Source organism: Anomalospiza imberbis, chromosome 22 (genome assembly GCF_031753505.1).
Source record: "Anomalospiza imberbis isolate Cuckoo-Finch-1a 21T00152 chromosome 22, ASM3175350v1, whole genome shotgun sequence".
Lineage (NCBI taxonomy): Eukaryota > Metazoa > Chordata > Aves > Passeriformes > Viduidae > Anomalospiza > Anomalospiza imberbis.
The window spans coordinates 6,606,332-6,626,302 of NC_089702.1; the positions used below are offsets into that span (position 1 = coordinate 6,606,332).

A 19,971-nucleotide genomic window follows, 5' to 3' on the forward strand; every position below is an offset into this window, starting at 1 on the left:
CCATCGGCCCCCAGAATAAAGCTGGGGGGGTTTGTACTCCCCGTGTCGGCGTCTGCTTGGGGCCGGGGGGCGGAAAAGGGGCAGGAGCCGCGTCCCCCAACCCGCGCCGGGGGCGGAAGCAGAGCGAGGGCTCGGGGTGGGGTCACCGCTTTATTGGGGGGCGCACGGAGCCGCCGGGGGGCTCGGGCCGGGCCGGGGTCAGCGGCGGCGGCCGAAGCGCTGCGGGGTCGCCATGGTCCAGAACGGGGCCGCCGGGGGGTCCCAGCTGCGGGGGCTGAGCCGGGCCTGGGGCCCCCAGCCCGACCTGCGGGGGGACACGGCACCGTTGGTCCGCACCGGGGACAGGATGGGGACAGACAGAGGGACAGGGATGGCTGGGATGGACGGACGGACGGACGGATGGGAATGGGCTGAACACGGACACTCAGTGGGACCCCCACGCCGCTGACCCTTCTCTCGGGCCCCCCCAAAGCACCCATGTCCCTCCCCACCTCCTGCGTCCCCGCGCTGTCCCCGAACCCCCCCCGACCCCATCCCTCGGTGCCCCCCAGACCCCACAGCCGGGCCCCCGTCCCCGCTCACCTCTGCGGCGGCGGCGGCGGAGCCCCGGGGACGCGGCCGGGGCGCTGCAGGGACCGGAGCAGCGCTCCCAGGGCGGCGGCGGCGGCGGCGGGGGGCGGCCCCGGGGGGGCGGCGGCGGCGGCCTGAGGCGGGGGAGGACCGGGGCTCACAGCGGCCCTGGAACCGGAGAGCGACCCCCCGACCCCAAGCCCAAGCATCCTCCCACAAACCGGACCCCCCGCTCCGACGGCGCGGCCGGGCCGGGGCTCACCGGGGCAGGGCCGGGGGTCCCGGGACAGGCGCGGGCGGAGCGCGGGGTCCCCGCCAGCAGCAGCAGCAGCAGCAGGAGCAGCACCGGGCGCCCCGCCATCGCCCCCGCCATCGCCGCCGCCCCGCCGCCGCCGCCTCTTATAGCCGGGCCGGGCCGGGCCGGGGGTCCCGGGGGAGCGGGGGGCGGCGGGAGCTGCCCCGGCCCCGCCGCCGTTAATGAAACCCATTTAGCAGCCGCGACAGCCGCCCCCGGGGACGGACAGACGGATGGACGGACGGGGAAGCCCCGCACCTCCCGCCCCGCCCGGGCCCCGCACCCGGCACCGCCGGGGCTGCGGAGCGAGACCCCCGGGACCCCCGTCCTGCACCGGCGCCTCACGAGGCCAGGAGCCCCCTGAGAGGGGGACCCCTCCCCTGTCCCCCAACAGCCCATCCCCCCGCACCGGGACCCCTCCCCTGTCCCCCAACAGCCCATCCCCCCCACTCAAACCGGGACCCCTCCCCTGTCCCCCAACAGCCCATCCCCCCGGACCGGGACCCCTCCCCTGTCCCCCAACAGCCCATCCCCCCCACTCAAACCGGGACCCCTCCCCTGTCCCCCAGCAGCCCATTCCCCCGGACCGGGACCCCCCGGTCCCCCAACAGCCCATCCCCCCGCACCGGGACCCCTCCCCTGTCCCCCAACAGCCCATCCCCCCCACTCAAACCGGGACCCCTCCCCTGTCCCCCAACAGCCCATCCCCCCGCACCGGGACCCCCTCGGTCCCCCCCTGCCCCCCCCCGCTCGGTCTCGTCTCACTGTCGCCACCCGGCGGCCGCTGCGCGCTCCTGCAGCCCCGACGGCACGGCCGCGGCCGCCCCCGACCCCAAAGCAGCCGAAATCGCCCCAAAAAACGCACCCGAGGGCGCCCCGGGACACTGCGGTGTCCCCACAAGCAGCTCCCCCGCCGTGGCACCCGGGAGGGGGCGACAGTCCCACGTCGTCCCGGGTCCAGCGGGTGCCACCCGCACCGCGACCCCCCGTGCCACCCAGGGGTGTCCGTGGGACAAAGTGACACCGGGGGTGTCCCCATCCCTCACCCCCCACAAAGGGCAGCAGCCGGCGGCTCCTGGGTAATATTTTAATGTTATATTTGCAGCATAAATAAAAGGCACGTTACATGTTTGGTATGACACGGCCGAGGGCTGGGGGAGGCTGGACGTGTCCCCCGGGTCCCCCCGCGGCCCCGGGCCCCCGCGGGGGCTGTGAGGACCCGCTCACAGGAGCCCGGGCGGGGCGGGGGTCCCTCGGGGGCTGCGGGGGTCGGGTCAGACCCGCGGCGGCCGATCTACGATATATGGGTGCGTATACGCGTCGATATGGACTGATAAGATACTACACAGGTACTCGGGGGGGTCCTTTTTTGGCTTCTTCCATTATTGATCGTCAAAGCTCGTGGCACAAAGCAGCTGGGGGGTGGGGGGCACGCCCAGGACCCTCCTCCCCGTGTCCCTTCGGCACCTCCCGGGCTCGTTTCGGGGCCCCCGCGTGAGCGGGACTAGGGCGAACGGAGCAGGAACGGGTCCGGGAGCCCCAAAATGACACAATTCCCACCTGAGCCAAGAATTCCGGATAAAACACCAGTGGGGGGGGGGGGGGGGGGGGGGGAAACAGGCACCAACTCTTCCCACCCCGCCCGATCCAGAGGGATTTGGAGGCTGAAAAGGGAGGAAGAGGAGGGAGGGTTCGCCGGGGCCTGCTTTGCAGCCATTCGTTCCCGTTCAGTAATTCCGAGAAAATCCATAAACCCCAAATCCCCGCAGCCGATCCCGCTCCCCGCTTCCCCCAGCCCCGCCCTACCGGAGCCCTTCCGACCCCGCAGAGCTGCGAGGAGCCCCCGGTGTCCCCCGGGCTGCAGGTGCCGGCAGGGAGGGGACCCAGGAGGGGACAGGAGAGGGGACAGGAGGGGACAGGAGCGGGAACAAGAGGGGACAGGAGCGGGGACAGGAGAGGGGACAGGAGCGGGGACAGGAGGGGACCCAGGAGGGGACAGGAGAGGGGACAGGAGGGGACAGGAGGGGCCAGGAGGGGACAGGAGCGGGGACAGGAGCGGGGACAGGAGGAGACCCAGGAGGGGACAGGAGAGGGGACAGGAGGGGACCCAGGAGGGGACAGGAGAGAGGACAGGAACGGGGACAGGAGGGGCCAGGAGGGGACAGGAGGAAGGCTCAGCCCTCGGGATTCCCGGAACCCGGGGCTGGCAGAGCAAAGTGCAGGTGCCGGCGCTGCCGAGCGGGGCCAGGGGCTGCCACCCCCGGAAAAGCGGGAGGAATCACCACGGGGCAGAATCAAGGGGGTTTTGCCCCAGAACTGGTCACAAAGTGAGGACTGGCTGCTTTTGGGGTAAAACAAGCATGAAATGGGCACGGGAAGCTCCAGCCCTGTGAGTGAAGCCACAGCAGAGCCAGGTACAGCCGAACCTGGATTCAGCTCGCTCCCGCTTGTCCCTGACCACGTTTGGAGCGTTCCCACGGGCTTTTTCGGGATTTGCAGAATTTTCAAGGCACTGGCGATGGGGAATGTGGGAATGGGGAGCTTCGGGCCATGGAGGGACAGGGAAAAAGCTGCTCCTGCGCCCCCATCCCGAGGGGGCCACGAGGATTGCCGGGAAGAGCAGCGAGGCAGGAAAACCCCATCAGACAAAACCCAGCCACTCTCAGTGCCCCGAGGGTAAAATGAGTGGCTGGGGAAGCTGCTGCCTTCGACCCAAAAACACTGTCCTGGATTTTCCAGCCTTTGCCCATTCCTGGTTCTGCCAGCCAGGCCCCCACAGCGAACGGGGAACCAGCGGTGGGACCAGCCCAGAGCTCAATTCCTCCTTCCCCGCATGGACACCTCGGCTCCCACCAGGGCACGGGACGAGCTGCTGGATGCTGGAGCTCCTGCAAACCCTCCGAGGATCCCCCAAAAGGGTTCTGACCCCTCCCTGCGCCTCACCTGGACCTGCTGGCCACGCCCTGCAGCAGAAACATCCTGCTCGGGACAGGGAAGGCCGGGAGCCCCGGACTGGGCTTTAGGAACTGCTTTAAGGGGGGAAAAGGGCGTTTGGGGGATGTGCGGGACCCCGACAGAGATTCCGAGGCTGGATGCGACCCCGAGCATGGAGAGGAGCTGGGATGAGCAAGAGGAAAAAGGGGAGTGCGGGAGCAGCACCACAAACCCACCCCGATCCCAATCCCAATCCCGATCCCAGCTGAGGAAGAGCTGCACAAGAGGGAGGGGGAGAAGCTGGATTCCATCGCTGGGAAAACCCCAAACCTCAGGACTCTCCCATCAGCGCTGATATCCCAGTCTCCTGCTCAGCCTTGGCTTTGGGTTTTGCTGTCCCTGGGAACCTTCCAAGTGGGGAGAAACCAACCAGAATCACCTGGAAAAACCAACCTGGCTCCAAAGTGGCGAGTGCGACCTGAGGGGGGGGCTTGGCTGAGGAGGGACCTGGGAGGGGCCGGAATTCCAAGGGCTGGAGCAGTTCCACGGACTGGGACAAGATTCCTTCTACATCCCAAAAAACACACGGCAGCCCTTCCCATTCCCTGTTCCCCATTCCCCATTTCCCACAGGGACACAGGGGACAGAGCCCAGTGTCCACCCGGCAGGACAAGGGACCCGATCCCAGTTCCTCACCGTGGAGGGTGGGATCTGACCCTGCCCAGGGAGTGAATCCTTTGTCTGCTCCGGCCGGGAAGCGCCGGAGGCTCCGTCACCAAACGCCGACCCCTCGGAACAGGCAACAATCCCATGATTTAAGGCCACCATTACTGAGGTCATCGAGGTCCGTGAGCGGGAGGTGATCCCGGAGTGTGGGATGGGTTTGCCCGGGGGAGCCGGGGCTGGGGCCGCTCTGGGGACTCCCGTTGCTGTCACTGCCAGCTGGGCCCTCCCTGCATCCCACAGCGGACCCCAGTTCCTGGGAATGCGGGAGCAGCCCTGGCCAGGGACCCCTGAGCGCCCGGGGACCTGTCTGTCCCCAGCCGCACGCTGTCCCCTTGTCCCAGCCGCTGGGGCACAAACCCAGAGCAGTCCTGCTTCCCAAAATCCACGGCTGGGGCCGGGGCAGGGAGGAGCCCTCGATCAGCTCAGAGCTCCGGGAGGCTCCTGGTGAAGGTGCAACGATTCGGGGAATGGGGACGAGCCTGGGAGCAGCACGGGGACAGCACGGAGTGTCACAGCCCCCTGCCCGGGGGACAGGGCCAGGGCCGGGGGCTCGCCCGCAGTTTAGTGTTAGCCACACGGATCCGCCCTTCCCGGGGGCTCGGGGGCTCTGCCGGGGGCGCCAGAGCTCCACGGGCAGCAGGAAAGCGCCAGAGCTGCCCTTAACTCAAAACAAAACAAAAAGAATAAAACCCCAGAAAGGAAAGGGAAGATCCCGGCGGCCCCCGCCGGTCAGCGCGGGGCTGCGGTCAGTCCGTGCGGGCGCTCCAGGGCCCGGGGCCATCATCTGCCGGCAGACTGCGACTGTGGGGCCATGATGACGTGCGAGGCCACGGGCACGGCCAGCTCTGTCCTTTGCCCGGCCATCTGGGCCAGCACCGAGGTGGCCACAGCCTCGGCGGCCGAGCGCGCGGCGCTGAGCCCGTTGGGCGCGGCCGAGGCCGAGCTGTGCTGGATGACGGGCGCGGGCGAGCCCGTGGGCTCCGAGCTCTCCTTCGGGCTCTCTGTGCGGGACGGGAGCGGCAGCAGAGAGAGGAGAGCGTCAGGGACGGGCCCGGGGCCGGGGCACAGGAGGGGTGGGAACGGTGCTGGTTTGGGAATGGTGCTGGTTTGGGTTTGGGAACAGTGCTGGTCTGGGGTGGGAACGGTGCTGGTCTGGGGTGGGAATGGAGCTGGTTTGGGTTTGGGAACGGTACTGGTTTGGGTTTGGGAATGGTGCTGGTCTGGGGTGGGAACGGTGCTGGTTTGGGTTTGGGAACGGTGCTGGTCTGGGGTGGGAATGGAGCTGGTTTGGGTTTGGGAATGGAGCTGGTCTGGGGTGGGAACGGTGCTGGTTTGGGTTTGGGAACGGTGCTGGTTTGGGGTGGGAATGGTGCTGGTCTGGGTTTGGGAACAGTGCTGGTTTGGGTTTGGGAATGGTGCTGGTCTGGGGTGGGAATGGAGCTGGTTTGGGTTTGGGAACGGTGCTGGTCTGGGGTGGGAATGGAGCTGGTTTGGGTTTGGGAACGGTGCTGGTCTGGGGTGGGAACGGTGCTGGTTTGGGTTTGGGAACGGTGCTGGTTTGGGGTGGGAATGGTGCTGGTCTGGGTTTGGGAACAGTGCTGGTTTGGGTTTGGGAATGGTGCTGGTCTGGGGTGGGAATGCAGCTGGTTTGGGTTTGGGAACGGTGCTGGTCTGGGGTGGGAACGGTGCTGGTTTGGGTTTGGGAACGGTGCTGGTCTGGGGTGGGAACGGTGCTGGCCCAGAGGGGGTCAGGGGCCAGCAGGAATTGGCTGCACACTTGAGCCTGGCCACCTCTCCAGCCTGGAGCAGCGAGAAGCCAACCCCATGGAATATTGGACCCCCCTCCCTCGGGGCAGGACTGGGACAGCACCAAGAGCTGGGACACACAAGGACCCTCCCCACCCTCCTGCTGGGATTGCTGGCCCCATCCCAAGGAGAAGCAGGCTGGATCCTCCCGAATTCCAGGCAGGAAGCAGCACAGCTTCCCGAGGAGGGCAGCACTGGCACAACCTTCATCCCACCCGTTCATTCCCAGACCATCCATTCCTCGTTAAAAGGAATTAATTTCCCCTCAGGTTTTGGAGCCGAGGCTGAGCAGCCCCTTCCCCACCTGCCAGGGGGAGCAGGATCCCCTCAGCAGGGCCAGGAGCTGGGCTTCTGGGGGTAATTTTTACCTAAATCACCTGCTTTGCTCCTTATTGCTCCCCAAGACATTAAAATCAATCAGAGCCCATCACAAGGCTTTGCCTGCTCCGTGGTTTTGGGAATTGGAAGCACCACCGTGAGGGGCAGACAAAGGCAGAGCCTCCTTCCCTTTGTTCAGTGGCTTCCAGAATTTCGGGAGGCAGAGCTCCTGACCCAGGGGATCACCTGGGAGCTCCCAGAGGGCACCCAGAGCTCTGCACCCACCGATGCCAGCAGGAAATTCCACCTCCCTTTGGAAGAGCGGAACAAAGGCAGGAGCTGGGATATTTCTGCCACGTGAAACCCTGGGGAAAAATCAGGTGTGGGGTTTCACACCTCACTGGGCACTGGGAAATGGACCTGGGCTCCTTTCCCTGGGAAAACCTTGGCCTGGGCTGGGCAAGGTCGAGCAGAGGATTCAATCTCCTGCCCTGGCACCCCAAAACCCAGGAGATTTACAAGGCACTGCCAATAAAGTGCCCGGAGGCAGCTGCAATTCCCTCGGGGACCCTGGGGCTTTGTTCAGGACCTGCCTGGCCACAAATCTCAGCCATAAAAAGGGCAGAGGGGAGGGGGCGAGTCTGGTTTTAGCCTGCAGACGCGTGATGAATTCCTGCTGCTGTGGGGAGCAGGGAGGGGAATTGTCAGCCTGGGGGCGAGCAGGGAGCCCCCAGCCCCTGCAGGGCTGGGACGTGGGCACATCCGAGCGGCTCAGGGCCACTCAGGGGGTGACAGTGGCTGTGCCACACCCTCCCAGCACGTCCCTGTGCCTCACCAGGCAGGGCAGAATTTCCAGAGACCCACACATGGGGTCAAGGCACAGCCCCAAGGACACCGAATTTTCATTTTTTAAGGTTTTTTTCCCCCCTTTTTCTCCCTGGGTTTTTGCCGTTTCCATTCTCTCAGCTCGTCCTCCCATTTTTCCAAGGAACACTAGAGGACTCCAGCGTCCTCCCAAAGCCTCTCAGCAGCCTGGAATTGGTATTGCAGGGAGGGCAGCAGGACCCAGATCGTGTTTAGCTCCCGGGTTGGTTATAATGAAACAGGCAGCATTAAAAAAAAATGATGGGAAGAAAAGGAGATAAAAAAGAGCCTTTTTCTTTTTTTTTTTTTTTAACTCCCAAGCCGAGCCAGCTCGGTGGGAATTGCAGAGAATGAGCAATGGAGCTCCATGATGTCATGGAGAGAGTCTGGCCTTTCCTGACTCGGCCTTTGCTGTGCAGCAGCAAATTTGGGGCTTCAAAGGGATTAAAAAGGGCTTGGCTGGCTGCCAGAGCAGGGAGAGCTGCAGCCACACCAGCCGCCCACCTGGAGAGGGACAGGGACACAAACCCTGCCCTGGGCACTGCCCCCACAGCAAGTGCCACCCCGAGGGCAAAGGGACAATTTGGGGGCTCCTCCTCAGCAGGAGAGATGGGCAGAATCGCCCTGGGGTTCGGCTGGGGTTTTTGGGGTGTCCTGTGCCCAGCCCAGGCGTTCTGCACTCCCTGCTGTGTCCCGTGCTGTGCCAGCCCTGCCCTGCAGCGACCCCGAGTGACAGGGGGTGACAGGGGGTGACAGGCACGGCCTGAGGGGACAGTCCCCTCCCTCCCTCCCTCCCTGGCAGCAGACCCAGCCCAGCCCAGGAGTGGCACAGCCATCACTCACCCAGGTAGCCCTGGGTCTTCTTCTGCAGGGCCGTGACGGGACAGTCCTTGTGGGCCAGCAGCAGCTGCTTCAGCTGAGCCACCTCGTTCCTGAGCAGCGTCACCTCGTTCTGAGGGGACACACACACAGCTGTGTCACCCACAGCAGCCCCACGCTCTGCCAGCCTCCCCTTCTGCTCTGATCCGAGGTGCCCCCGGCTCAGTTCCAGCTTTGGCGAGTGTGGCCAAGGGCCGGCAGCAGTTTGGGGAGTGTGGCCAAGGGGCTTCCCTGTCCCAGGCGGGGGTCACTGAGCCCCTCCTGAGCCCTCCTGCCACTGCCACCCGCCCCTGGGACACCTGCAGTGCTGCTGGCTCCGTGGGACACGGGGAGTGACAGCAGAGCCCTGGGGCTCCCGCCAGCTCTGCCCAAAACGCCGCTCAGAGGATCCCTCTGAGCCTGGGGGGAAGCAGCTGAAACCCAGAGACAACTGCACCCCGAAGCTGCCCTGAATGTCTCGGGAGGGAACAGAGCCCCGCGGCGGGGCTGCGGCAGCTCCTGGCACTGAGCCACCGGCCCCAGGCGAGCCCGGCTCTGCCTCCGCCTCCGCCTCGGCCAGGGCTGGGAATGCTCCGGGAGAACTGGGAGCGCTCCGGGGGGAACTGGGAGCGCTCCAGGAGAAATGGGAGCGCTCCGGGAGAAATGGGAGCGCTCTGGGGAGCACTGGGAGTGCTCTGGGGAGAACTGGGAGTGCTCCGGGGGGAACTGGGAACGCTCCAGGGACAACTGGAAGTACTGGGAGCGCTCCGGGGAGAACTGGGAGCGCTCCAGGGGGAACTGGGGAGCGCTCCGGGGGAAACTGGGAGCGCTCCGGGGGGAACTGGGAACGCTCCGGGGAGAACTGGGAGCACTCCAGGGAGAATTGGGAGCACTCCAGGGAGAACTGGGAACGCTCCGGGAGAACTGGGAGCGCTCCCGAGCATTCCAGGCGTGCTGCACCCCTGGCACAGCAGGGGAAAGGAGATCCCACAGTGCACCATCAGCTGCTCCGGGGCTCACGGGAGACAAAGGGCTGTGCCAGGGCTGTGCCAGGGCCGTGCCAGGGCCGTGCCGGGGCTGTGCTCAGCCCCATTACCTACTCACGCTCAGCTGGATGTTCTGGCTCGTCAGCTCCTCGGCTTTCTTCTCCAGGGAGGACACCCAGAGCTTGCGCTTCTGGCGGCAGCGCGAGGCGGCCGCGCGGTTCCGCTCCAGGAAGCGCTGCCGCCGCTCGTCCGGGTCCTCGTCCGCCGCCCGCCGCCGCCGCCCGCCCGTGCTGGGCGTGGGCTGGGCAGGGGACACCTGGCCGGGGACAGGGGGCAGGGGGCAGGCTCAGCAGCAGCTCTGGGGACAGGCAGGACGCGGCGCTGACGCCGCAGAGCAGAGCAGAGCTCGGTCCCGCTGCCGCCTCGAGGCGCGGCCGCTGCTCGGGGCGGCGGCAAGCCCTGGGTTTTTTAAGCAGGTGATTTGCTTTCAAAATTAATTTCCCCCTCAAGACCTCCAGCCAAACAAGCTCTCGGAGGCAACGGGGAGCGGGAGGTTTTGTAGCCCCCCAGGCTGCAGGGCCAGCCCAGCCCAGCCCCACGGCGGGGCCGCAGCCCCACGGCAGCAGACGGAGATTAAACTCGGCAAGCCCATCCGAGCCCGGAGCAGGTGGCCACGCTGATGGAAGGCTGGCATCTGGCTGGCTGGCAGGAGCCAGCCCAGCTGATGGCCTGAGAGGGGAGCGTTTAACCCGGAGAAGAGAGGGGAAATGTTCCTTCCCATCTCCAGGGCTCTGGGCAGATGAACTCGGGCTGGACGCGTGCCTGGTGGGCTGGGAGCGCCTCAGTGCTGGAGCAGCACCAGAAAGAACAGGTTTTAACCCATTCTGCACCGCGGGGAGGGCTCTGGGAGGTTTTCTGCTCCTTGCCAAGTCCTGGGAGCCCCAGCCCGCCCAGCCCAGCCCTGTGGGAGCAGCAGCAGCAGCAGCAGCAGCACAGACCTGTGGCTGGGCCGGGGAGGGGGCGTCGGGGTGCTGGCCGAGGACCTGGCTCTGCTCCGGCCGCGTGGTCACCATGCTGCTGGCCGAGCCCACCACCAGGCTGCTGCCGTTCAACGAGGACGATGCTGCCAGGCTGGCCTTCAGCCTCTGCCAGGGAAGCAAAAGGGACATCAGAGGAGCTGCCGGGGCCCCCAGCAGCTCCTGCCACCCTGCAGCCACCCTGCAGCCACCCCGCTGGCAACGGGCACCAGCAGCGGGCAGTGTCCAGTCCAGCCCAGCGGGCAGTGTCCAGGCCAGATCTCTGCTGGCACTGGCAGCAATTCCCTGCCCAGCTGGCAGCTCCAGGGACTGAGCAGGCTGCAGAGCCCAGGTGTCCCCGAGTGCCCGCAGCGGGATCCTGGCAGTGGAAGGGACCCACAGGTGCCTGGCAATAAATCCCTTCCCCGGCTCTTTGGGAAGGGGAAAAGCCTCCAGGCAGGAGCTGCTGGAGGCTGAGGGACCCCCGTGCCCCCCTGCCTGCCACTCACCATTTTGGCTTCGGAGTGCACCGGGAGTCCTGAGGGCGACAGGGACCCGCTGCTGTTGATGGGGGGCCCGGGAATGCCGGGGATGTTGGGCACCATGGCCATGGGCCGGGCCAGCTGCGAGGGGAGCAGGGACAGCAGCGTTGGCACGGGGAGCAGCTCTGCAGGAGCTCCCTGACAGAGCAGGGCTGTGAACCCCGACAAGTGCCTCAACTCCTGCCCTCCGTGACTCCTGCTGTCACCCATGGTGGTGGTCACAGCAGTGCCCACGCTGGAATCACCCAGCACGGAGCCCAGAGAAGGGGCAGCCCCTTCCCTTCCCTTCCCTTCCCTTCCCTTCCCTTCCCTTCCCTTCCCTTCCCTTCCCTTCCCTTCCCTTCCCTTCCCTTCCCTTCCCTTCCCTTCCCTTCCCTTCCCAAGGTGCCATTCCCTGGCCGCAGTGGCCGCAGTGGCCGGACGTGCCCCTGCTGCTCCTGCAGCCCTGCCTGGCTCGGAGGGGAGCGATGGAGACAGGGCAGGGCGGGCAGGCAGCTCTGGAAGCTTCTCTCACCGAGATGACAGAAGGCATCTGCACGGGGGGGCCGGGCAGCACGGGCATGGTCTGGCCGTTGGCGAGCTGCACGACGAGCGGGAGGGAGCCGCTGGGAGACCTGCAAAAAACCAGCTCTGCACCCCTGCCCGGGCCCACGGCAGGGCCAGAGGGCTCCTCCCGAGGGCTCGGGGTGCTCCCTGAAGGCAACCTCCTTCCTTCCTGTGCACGGCCTCCACGCTCTGGGCCGCAGCCTCCGGGGCCTCCACGGGCAACCAGGAGCAGGTCCTGAGCCGTGCCAGGGCAAGCAGCCCCCGAGGCAGGGCCAGCAGCTCAGAGGTCACGCTCCAGAGACACCAAACACGGCCTGAGACAACTCCCAACACAATCCCTGAGCCATCCCAGCTCCCGACACAATCCCTGAACCATCCCTGCTCCCAACACAATCCATGAGACAATCCCAAACCATTCCAACTCCAGACACAATCCCTGACACAATTCCTGAGCCATCCCTGCTCCCGACACAATCCCTGAGCCATCCCTGCTCCCAACACAATCCCAGACACAATCCCTGAGCCATCCCAGCTCCCGACACAATCCCAGACACAATCCCTGAGCCATCCCAGCTCCTGACACAATCCCTGAGCCATCCCAGCTCCCGACACAATCCCAGACACAACCTCTGAGCCATCCCAGCTCCCAACACAATCCCAGACACAATCCCAAGCCATCCCGGCTCCAGACACATTCCCCAGCAGCCAGCGCCGTGCTGAGCTCAGGGAGCGCTTTCATCTCTCCCCACGGTGAGTTTTGCCTCGTTTCACTGAGTTCTGCCTCGTTTCCTAACTCCAGGACAATTAGTTCCTGCTTCCTGCTCTGCACCCCGCCGTGCTGCCGCAGACGGAGCGTGACAGCCGTGACGGCCCCGGCGTGGCAGCTCCTCCTGGCGCTCAGGGAATTCCTTGGGGATGGAATTCCAGCGCTCCCTGCCCCGTACTCACCCCAGCTGTCTGTTGGAGGGGGGGGCCTGGGTGATGACGGAGGTGGGGGACGGCAGCGTGGGGTGCAGGGGCTCGTAGCCCAGGTGCAGCGGCAGCGAGCCCGGCCGCACGATGGTGGGCGTAGGCGTGGAGAGGATCACGGGCTTGGAGGGGCCCTCCTGCAGGGCAGAACACAGAACAGGGGCTGATGACTGCCAGCTCCTCACCGCCGCCCCGGCTCTTCCTCCTGCAGGCTTCAGAAATTCAGGCACAGAAATTCTGCCCGGCACAGAAAATGAGGGCAGCGCATCACCCAGGGCACACGGTGAGGAGGGGGTTGGCTCCAGCCCCTCAGCTCAGGGTGCTGGAGAAGGAGGTGAAGCTCCAGCCCTTCCATTTGGGGTGCTGGGGAGGGAGGTGAAGCTCCAGCCCCTCATTTTGGGGTATTTTAGAGCTCCAGCCCCTCCATTCAGGATGTTCTGGAAGCTCCAGCCCCTCCATTTGGGGTGCTTTAGAAAGGGGTGAATCTCCAGCCCCTCTGCCTGTCCCTTCAGAGGCCCAACTCAGGCCCCAGAAAGCCCAAATCAGGCCCCAGAAAAGCCCAGCTCGGTGGCCCCACAGCTCGGTGCCACACAGCAGAGGGACCCCAGCAGCCCTGGGGACAGTGGGGGACAGCCCCACCTTGTCCTTGTGCTGGGGCGAGCGTGGCCGGGACGCGGGGCTGTCCGGCGGGGACGAGTCCACCTCCACCGGCTCCTCCTCCTTGATCCTGACGTCCGGCGTGGAGGGCAGGGACATGTCCAGGGCCCCCGAGCTCTGCAGGATGGAAGGGACAGTCAGCTCTGGGAGGACAGACAGATCTGGGAGGACAGACAGATCTGGAAAGGACAGACAGCTCAGGAAGGACAGACAGCTCTGGAAAGGGCAGACAGCTCAGGAAGGACAGACAGCTCTGGGAGGACAGACAGCTCAGGAAGGACAGACAGCTCTGGGAGGACAGACAGCTCTGGAAAGGACAGACAGCTCTGGAAAGGACAGACAGCTCAGGAAGGACAGACAGATCTGGAAAGGACAGACAGCTCAGGAAGGACAGACAGCTCTGGGAGGATAGACAGCTCTGGAAGGACAGACAGCTCTGGAAAGGACAGACAGATCTGGAAAGGACAGACAGCTCTGGAAAGGACAGACAGCTCAGGAAGGACAGACAGCTCTGGAAAGACAGACAGCTCTGGAAAGACAGACAGTTCAGGAAAGGACAGACAGCTCGAGGAGGGACAGACAGCTCAGGAAGGACAGACAGCTCAGGAAGGACAGACAGCTCGATGAGGTACAGACAGCTCAGGAAGGACAGACAGCTCTGGAAAGACAGACAGCTCTGGAAAGGACAGACAGTTCAGGAAAGGACAGACAGCTCGAGGAGGGACAGACAGCTCAGGAAGGACAGACAGCTCAGGAAGGACAGACAGCTCAGGAAGGACAGACAGCTCGATGAGGGACAGACAGCTCAGGAAGGACAGACAGCTCAGGAAGGACAGACAGCTCGATGAGGTACAGACAGCTCAGGAAGGACAGACAGCTCTGGAAAGACAGACAGCTCTGGAAAGGACAGACAGTTCAGGAAAGGACAGACAGCTCGAGGAGGGACAGACAGCTCAGGAAGGACAGACAGCTCTAGCAGGGACTCCCATCTCGCGCTGTCTGTGAAACGTTCGCTGCTCCCCGAGTTAGCGGCTCCGGCTCGCAGCTCGTGCCAAATTATTATTATTTATTTGCACGGAAGCAGCATCTGGGAGCCCGGGGCTGCTGCAGCCCTGGCCAAACGGAGGGGAGGCTCGGGAAGAACAGGCAGCCCCAGATGGCAGCAGTTTGTGGGTTCTCAGTAACACACGTGACTCCTCCACGGGCTGTTATTAGGATTTTTTGGTACAAAAAGGGCCCTGCTAAGGAGAGCAGGTACCCAAGCCAAATGCCTGCGAGTTACAGGAGGCACTTTCATTCACAGCAGAGCTGTAAAACATTGTATAAATCAGCCTGAATTATTTTATTACCCGATTATCAAAAGCAAACAAAGAACCATGCAAGTTATTAAATATCTATGAGCGCCCCATTAAAACAAAACCCAACCATATGCCTGGACTTGGCCACTTGCCACCACCCTGGGACCCAGCAGAGCCACGTGGCCCGGTGGAACCAGTCAGTGACGTGCAGGGCACGGGGAAGGGCAGGGGGACAAGGCCAGGGGACAGCTGAACTGAGGGGCCAGCCGGCCCCGTCCCAGACCTGCAGGGAGGGCGTGGCAGGGCAAGGATGCTGCTCCAGACCGTGCAAACCACCTGGGCCCTGCTCCTGTGCAGCAGGGGAAACTGTCCCTGAACCAGCCCTGACGGCTGCTTGTCCAGCCTGTTCTCCGTCCGTCCATCCCTCTGTCCATCCATCCATCCCTCCGTCCATCCATCCATCCATCCATCATCACTCCATCCGTCCATCCCTCCATCCATCCCTCCATCCATCCCTCCATCCGTCTGTCCATCCGTCCCTCCATCCATCCCTCCATCCGTCTGTCCATCCATCCATCCATCCATCATCCCTCCATCATCCATCCCTCCATCCATCCCTCCGTCCATCCATCCCTCCATCCATCCATCCATCCATCCATCATCACTCCATCCATCCATCCCTCCATCCATCCATCCATCCATCCATCCCTCCATCCGTCTGTGCATCCGTCCCTCCATCCATCCATCCATCCATCCATCCATCATCACTCCATCCGTCTGTCCATCCGTCCCTCCATCCATCCATCCATCCATCATCCATCCCTCCATCATCACTCCATCCCTCCATCCCTCCATCCGTCCGTCCATCCCTCTGTCCGTCCATCCATCCCTCCGTCCATCCATCCATCCATCCATCCATCCATCCATCCATCCCTCCATCTGTCCATCCATCCATCCCTCCATCCATCTGTCTGTCCATCCCTCCATCCATCCCTCCATCCATCCCTCCATCCATCCCAGCAGTCAAAGGGTAAATGTGGATGGTTTAAAGGGGGACGCATCTCCATCCCCTCAGTCTGGGTATTTGAGAGAAAGGACGAAGCTCCAGCCCCTCAGTTTGGGGTATTTTAGAGCTCCAGTCCCTCGTTTTGGGGTATTTCAGAGAAAGGACACATCTCCATCCCCTCATTTTGGGTATTTCAGAAAAGATGCATCTCCAGCCCCCCAGTTTGGGGTATTTTAGAGCTCCATCCCCTCGTTTTGGGTATTTCAGAGAGGACGAAGCTCCAGCCCGCGGTAGAGGCAGCAGTAACCGTGTACCTGCCCTGCGAGAGCGCAGCCGCTACCGCGGGGATCACAAAGGAGCCGGGATTAACACGCAGCAGCAACTGCGAGCCACTTAAAGTGCCTCCGGGGAAGCTCCCGCTGCGCCCCCGGTTTTAATTAACGGCGCTGGAGCGAGACCACCCTCGCAAAAGGGAGGACAAACACAAAACTGAGCTGGGAGCTCAGCTCCGGCCAGAGAGTGACCAGCTGACCTCGCCCGGACAGTGGCTCTGAGCAGGGACAATCCCTTCCCTAAAAGCCGAGCTCCCCGCGGGAGGAGTGTTTTGGAATAATTAATTTCTGAGGAATATTCCGGAATAATTTCTGAGGAATATTTCGGAATAATTAATTTCTGAATAACATTCCGGGATAATTTCTGAGGAATATTCCAGAATAATTAATTTCTGAGGACTATTTAGGCCGAGCCACGCTAAAGCCAGGCCCAGGAGCACATCCCGGGGCCGCGGGGCTGGCTGGGCTCCCCGGGGCTGCTCGGCGGTTCCGTGGGCGAGCATCCCCGGCTGCTCCTGCCTCCCTTCCCTTCCCTTCCCCGGCTGCTCCTGCCTCCCTCCCTCCCTTCCCCTCTCCAGAACAAAGGGCAGGAGCCTTTGCCGCAGCCGCATACCAATGAGAGAGATCAATTTCGGTTTAAAGAGCCTGTTATTGGCGAGGGGGGGAGCGGCTGGGAAGGCAGGTTTCAGTTTTAATTCTGAATTCCTCCGTTCCCCATCTCGGGAAGATTTACGCGGCTCGGCTCCCGCAGTTTATTTCCGAGCAGCGCCGCTGACTGCGAGCGTATGCACGGACATCGATCAATTTAGTAAATGTATGTGCCAGGCTGAGCCCGGCACGCATCTGCTGCTGCTCCCGCCCGGCGAGCGGGAGGGGCGGGGGCTGGAAATGTCCTTAATTAGCTGCTTTCTGATGAGATCCCGTTGTCCTTCAGCCCCTGGCGCTCGCCGGGCTGCGGGGGCAGCCGGGATCGATGGCGCTGGCGGAGCGGAGAGCTCTTTGTTAGCAAAAAGCTGCTCTTTCCCAGCGAGCTGCCGGCTCCAGCCGCGCTGGGATGGACGCTCCGGTGCCCTGGCCGTGCCTGCCCCTCCAAGGCACAATCCCGGCCCCGGGGGGGCTCTGCTCCCATCCCGGGCGCTCCCAGGTCCTGCAGCTCCTTCCCCAGCTGCCAGGTATTTTGGGTACTCCCCGTCTCTGTTTTCTCCCCCTTCTTTTCCAAGTGCAAAGCCAAAGGAATAATAAACCATTCAATCTGCTCTCTGCAGGCCTCGGATCAGGGGGAAAAGCAGCCAGAGTCACCCGAGTTACCAAAACAAGACCCCACACGCCGGCAAATCCTACCCCAGGGCCTGTGCCTCTCACAGGAGCGCTCCCCAGCCCCTCCCAGTCCTCCCAGTGCAGCCGCAGCCTCTTGCCTTTTTCTCATCATCCTCAGCAGCTTTCTTGAACTCGTGCTCGAAGGAGCTGGCCAGCTCGTTGAAGAGTCCCACCTCCTCACAGTTCTTCAGGAACCGCGTCGGGGTCGGGGTCTGATCTGGTTCAGAACACCGAGAATTGGTCAGGGAGAGGCCAAAAATCCCCATTTCACCAGCCCAGTCCCTCACTGGGGAGCCCTGGGGGACCTGGGTGTCACCCTGGGGACAGCCAGTGACACTTTGGAACGGGGACAATCATTTCGTGCCGGTTTTGTTTCTCTGGTGTTTAAAGGAATAATAACCGGAGGGAGAGGATTTCTGTGAATTCCTGGCTGTGGGATTCCTGTCCCTCCCACCCCGGGGCTCTGCCCCGTCCTCAGCTGGACGAGAAGGGAAAACCGGGAGTGGGATCTCCCTGAAATCGTAAACACAGGGAGTGAAGAGAGGGGAGAGCCTCCCCCCTCTGCCCCAGGGCCGGGCAGAGCCTCTCCCCTCCCTGTGCCAGCTCCAACCCCAAAGTGATTCCCTGGAATTCTCCCTTCCCTGTGCCAGCTCTGGATTCCCTGGGAATTCTGCCCTCCCTGTGCCAGCTCTGAACCCCAGAGCGATTCCCTGGGAATTATCCCCTCCCTGTGCCAGCTCCAATCCCAAAGTGATTCCTGGGAACTCTCCTCTTCCTGTGCCAGCTCTGAACCCCAGAGCGATTCCCTGGGAATTCTCCTCTCCCTGTGCCAGTTCCAAATCCCAAAGCGATTCCCTGGGAATTCTCCTCTTCCCGTGCCAGTTCCCAATCCCAAAGTGATTCCCTGGGAATTCTCCTCTCCCTGTGCCAGTTCCAAATCCCAAAGCGATTCCCTGGGAATTCTGCCCTCCCTGTGCCAGTTCCCAATCCCAAAGTGATTCCTTGGAATTCTGCCCTCCCTGTGCCAGCTCCCAATCCCAGAGCGACTCCCTGGCCTCGCTCCCGGCCCCGCTGTCCCCAGGTTCTCCACCCCATTAACCCGTCCCGTCCTGGTCTCTCTGGCCATCACCCAGCCCATAAAAGCACAAGGAAACCTCCCTGCTGCTGCCAGCCGCCAGCTCCGTCGGGAATCACCCCCCAGGATCCCTCCCGCAGGAAAACACCGGGATTTTCCAGCACAAAGAGCATCCCCGGGATGATCCAGCCCGACCCCAAACCCTCCCTCTGCTGGGTTTGCCGCTGGAGCAAAACCCCCCTTGCTGCCCCCCGGATCCCAGCCCATAAAACCCAGGAACTTCATCAACCAAAGTTGTTTGTCCCGGGCTTTAACAGCTCCCAGGGCTCTTTTGGGATCGTTCCTGTTCAGCACTGCCCTCCCGAGCTGCGGCAGAGGTTTCCAGCACAAACAAAGCCTGGAAGCTCCGTGCTCCCGATCCCAGCCGCAGCGGCTCCTGCCTCGCCCCACAAGTGCCCGTTCCCATAAAAATCCCTCTCCCTCCCAGGAGAAGGGATGACCCACCTGGGTCAAGTCCTGCTCCTGACACAGGAGGCAGGGAAGGAGCAACAAATCCCAGAGACAAAATGGTCCCAAAAAATCCCAGAGACAAAATGGTCCCAAAGAATCCCAGAGACAAAATGGTCCCAAAAAAGAAACCCAGAGACAAAATAGTCCAAAAAAAAAAAAAAAAACCTAGAGACAAAATGGTCCCAAAGAATCCCAGAGACAAAATGGTCCCAAAAAATCCCAGAGACAAAATGGTCCCAAAGAATCCCAGAGACAAAATGGTCCCAAAAAATCCCAGAGACAAAATGGTCCAAAAAAAATCTCAGAGACAAAATGGTCCCAAAAAAAATCTCAGAGACAAAATGGTCCAAAAAAAATCTCAGAGACAAAATGGTCCCAAAAAATCCCAGAGACAAAATGGTGGCTCAGAAAAACCCGGGATAAATGGAATTTCAGGCAATAATGGGCCCAGATCTCACTGCTCAAAGCCAGCAGGGTTTTACAGCCCCTGTCTGTGTCAGACACGCCAGGCCCGCACTGGTTTTGGGGGGGCTTAGCTGGTCCTGGACTGGCCATGGATAAATTGGGTTTGTTTGGGGATTTTTTGTGTTTTACCCCACAGCAGCCCCCTAAGTGTCAGGGGTGACCTTGTTCCTTGTGTGCCTGAAGTGTTTCATCCCCTCATGCTTTGCCAGGGAGAGAAATTCCGAAATTCCCACTGGGAATGAATTCTGCCCTGGGAGCAGCTCCCACCCACAGCCACCATTCACTCCAAACCCTTCAGAAGGCAGCTGAAATCCCATTCCCTGCCTCAGCCCCAGATTTGGGCTGGAGACAAACGGGGAAGAAGGTGCCAGGCGCCCAGTGCAGCTTTGTTTTCCCTTAAAAACCCTCCAGGCAGCGTGTCCCCTCTCAGGAACAGCCTTGTCACCCAGCAGGGACACAAAAGGGTCAGGAGGGACGCTGGGGGGTCTCTCTGCTCTGAGACCTGTGGGGTTTGGGTTCCTCCCAGTTCTGCAGAGGCTGCAGTGCCCAGGTGCTGTGGGAGCTCCTCGCTGGGGCTCTGCAGAGCTCACGGGGCTTTAATTTATTAACTGCAGCTTCCTAAAAGCTCGGGAAAATTGACACCTGGGCTGAGAGGGGAAGCTGCTCTGTCAGGTTCGGTTCATCGTCCTCAAAGCACACGCAGAGACGTGAAAGCCCTTCTGGCCATAAATCCTCCAGCCTTTAATAAAAAAGGGCTAGAGCTTAAAAAAAAAAATTAGAAGAAAAAAAAAACCAAACCCCACAAAACCTGATACTGCCATAAAAAAAAAAAAAAAAAAAAGAAAAAAAAAAAAGAAAAAACTTGGAAGCCTCTGGCTTTC

The 19,971-nt window shown here is 62.4% G+C and overlaps 3 protein-coding genes across 5 annotated transcripts in view; 1 reads left to right on the forward strand and 2 right to left on the reverse strand.

The window, feature by feature from the left end:
* Positions 1–198: 198 nt before the first annotated feature.
* LOC137487054 (uncharacterized) lies at positions 199–1,239 on the reverse strand. The gene is made up of 3 exons (XM_068212699.1): positions 792–1,239; positions 583–704; positions 199–455 (listed from the first exon to the last, which is right to left on the reverse strand). Exons 1-3 carry the CDS (start codon positions 941–943, stop codon positions 199–201), a joined length of 531 nt encoding a protein of 176 aa, XP_068068800.1. The 5' UTR covers positions 944–1,239.
* A 3,935-nt stretch (positions 1,240–5,174) lies between these two features.
* The window catches only part of LOC137486892 (cyclic AMP-dependent transcription factor ATF-7), a 50,138-nt gene continuing 35,341 nt past the window's right edge, over positions 5,175–19,971 (reverse strand). The window contains exons 4-12 of one of the 2 annotated variants that reach the window (XM_068212469.1): positions 17,139–17,257; positions 13,070–13,204; positions 12,410–12,567; positions 11,430–11,529; positions 10,883–10,996; positions 10,356–10,502; positions 9,472–9,673; positions 8,357–8,465; positions 5,175–5,526 (exon numbers count right to left, since the gene is read on the reverse strand). In XM_068212469.1, the coding sequence (XP_068068570.1) occupies positions 5,190–5,526; positions 8,357–8,465; positions 9,472–9,673; positions 10,356–10,502; positions 10,883–10,996; positions 11,430–11,529; positions 12,410–12,567; positions 13,070–13,204; positions 17,139–17,257 (1,421 nt within the window). In that variant the 3' untranslated portion in view covers positions 5,175–5,189. The remainder of the gene's footprint in view (positions 5,527–8,356; positions 8,466–9,471; positions 9,674–10,355; positions 10,503–10,882; positions 10,997–11,429; positions 11,530–12,409; positions 12,568–13,069; positions 13,205–17,138; positions 17,258–19,971) is intronic. The other variant, XM_068212467.1, reaches the window with a different exon arrangement.
* The window catches only part of NCKAP1L (NCK associated protein 1 like), a 390,138-nt gene continuing 375,571 nt past the window's right edge, over positions 5,405–19,971 (forward strand). For both annotated transcript variants that reach the window (XM_068212465.1, XM_068212466.1), the window contains exon 1: positions 5,405–5,408. The gene's annotated coding sequence lies outside the window, so the exon portion shown is untranslated. The remainder of the gene's footprint in view (positions 5,409–19,971) is intronic.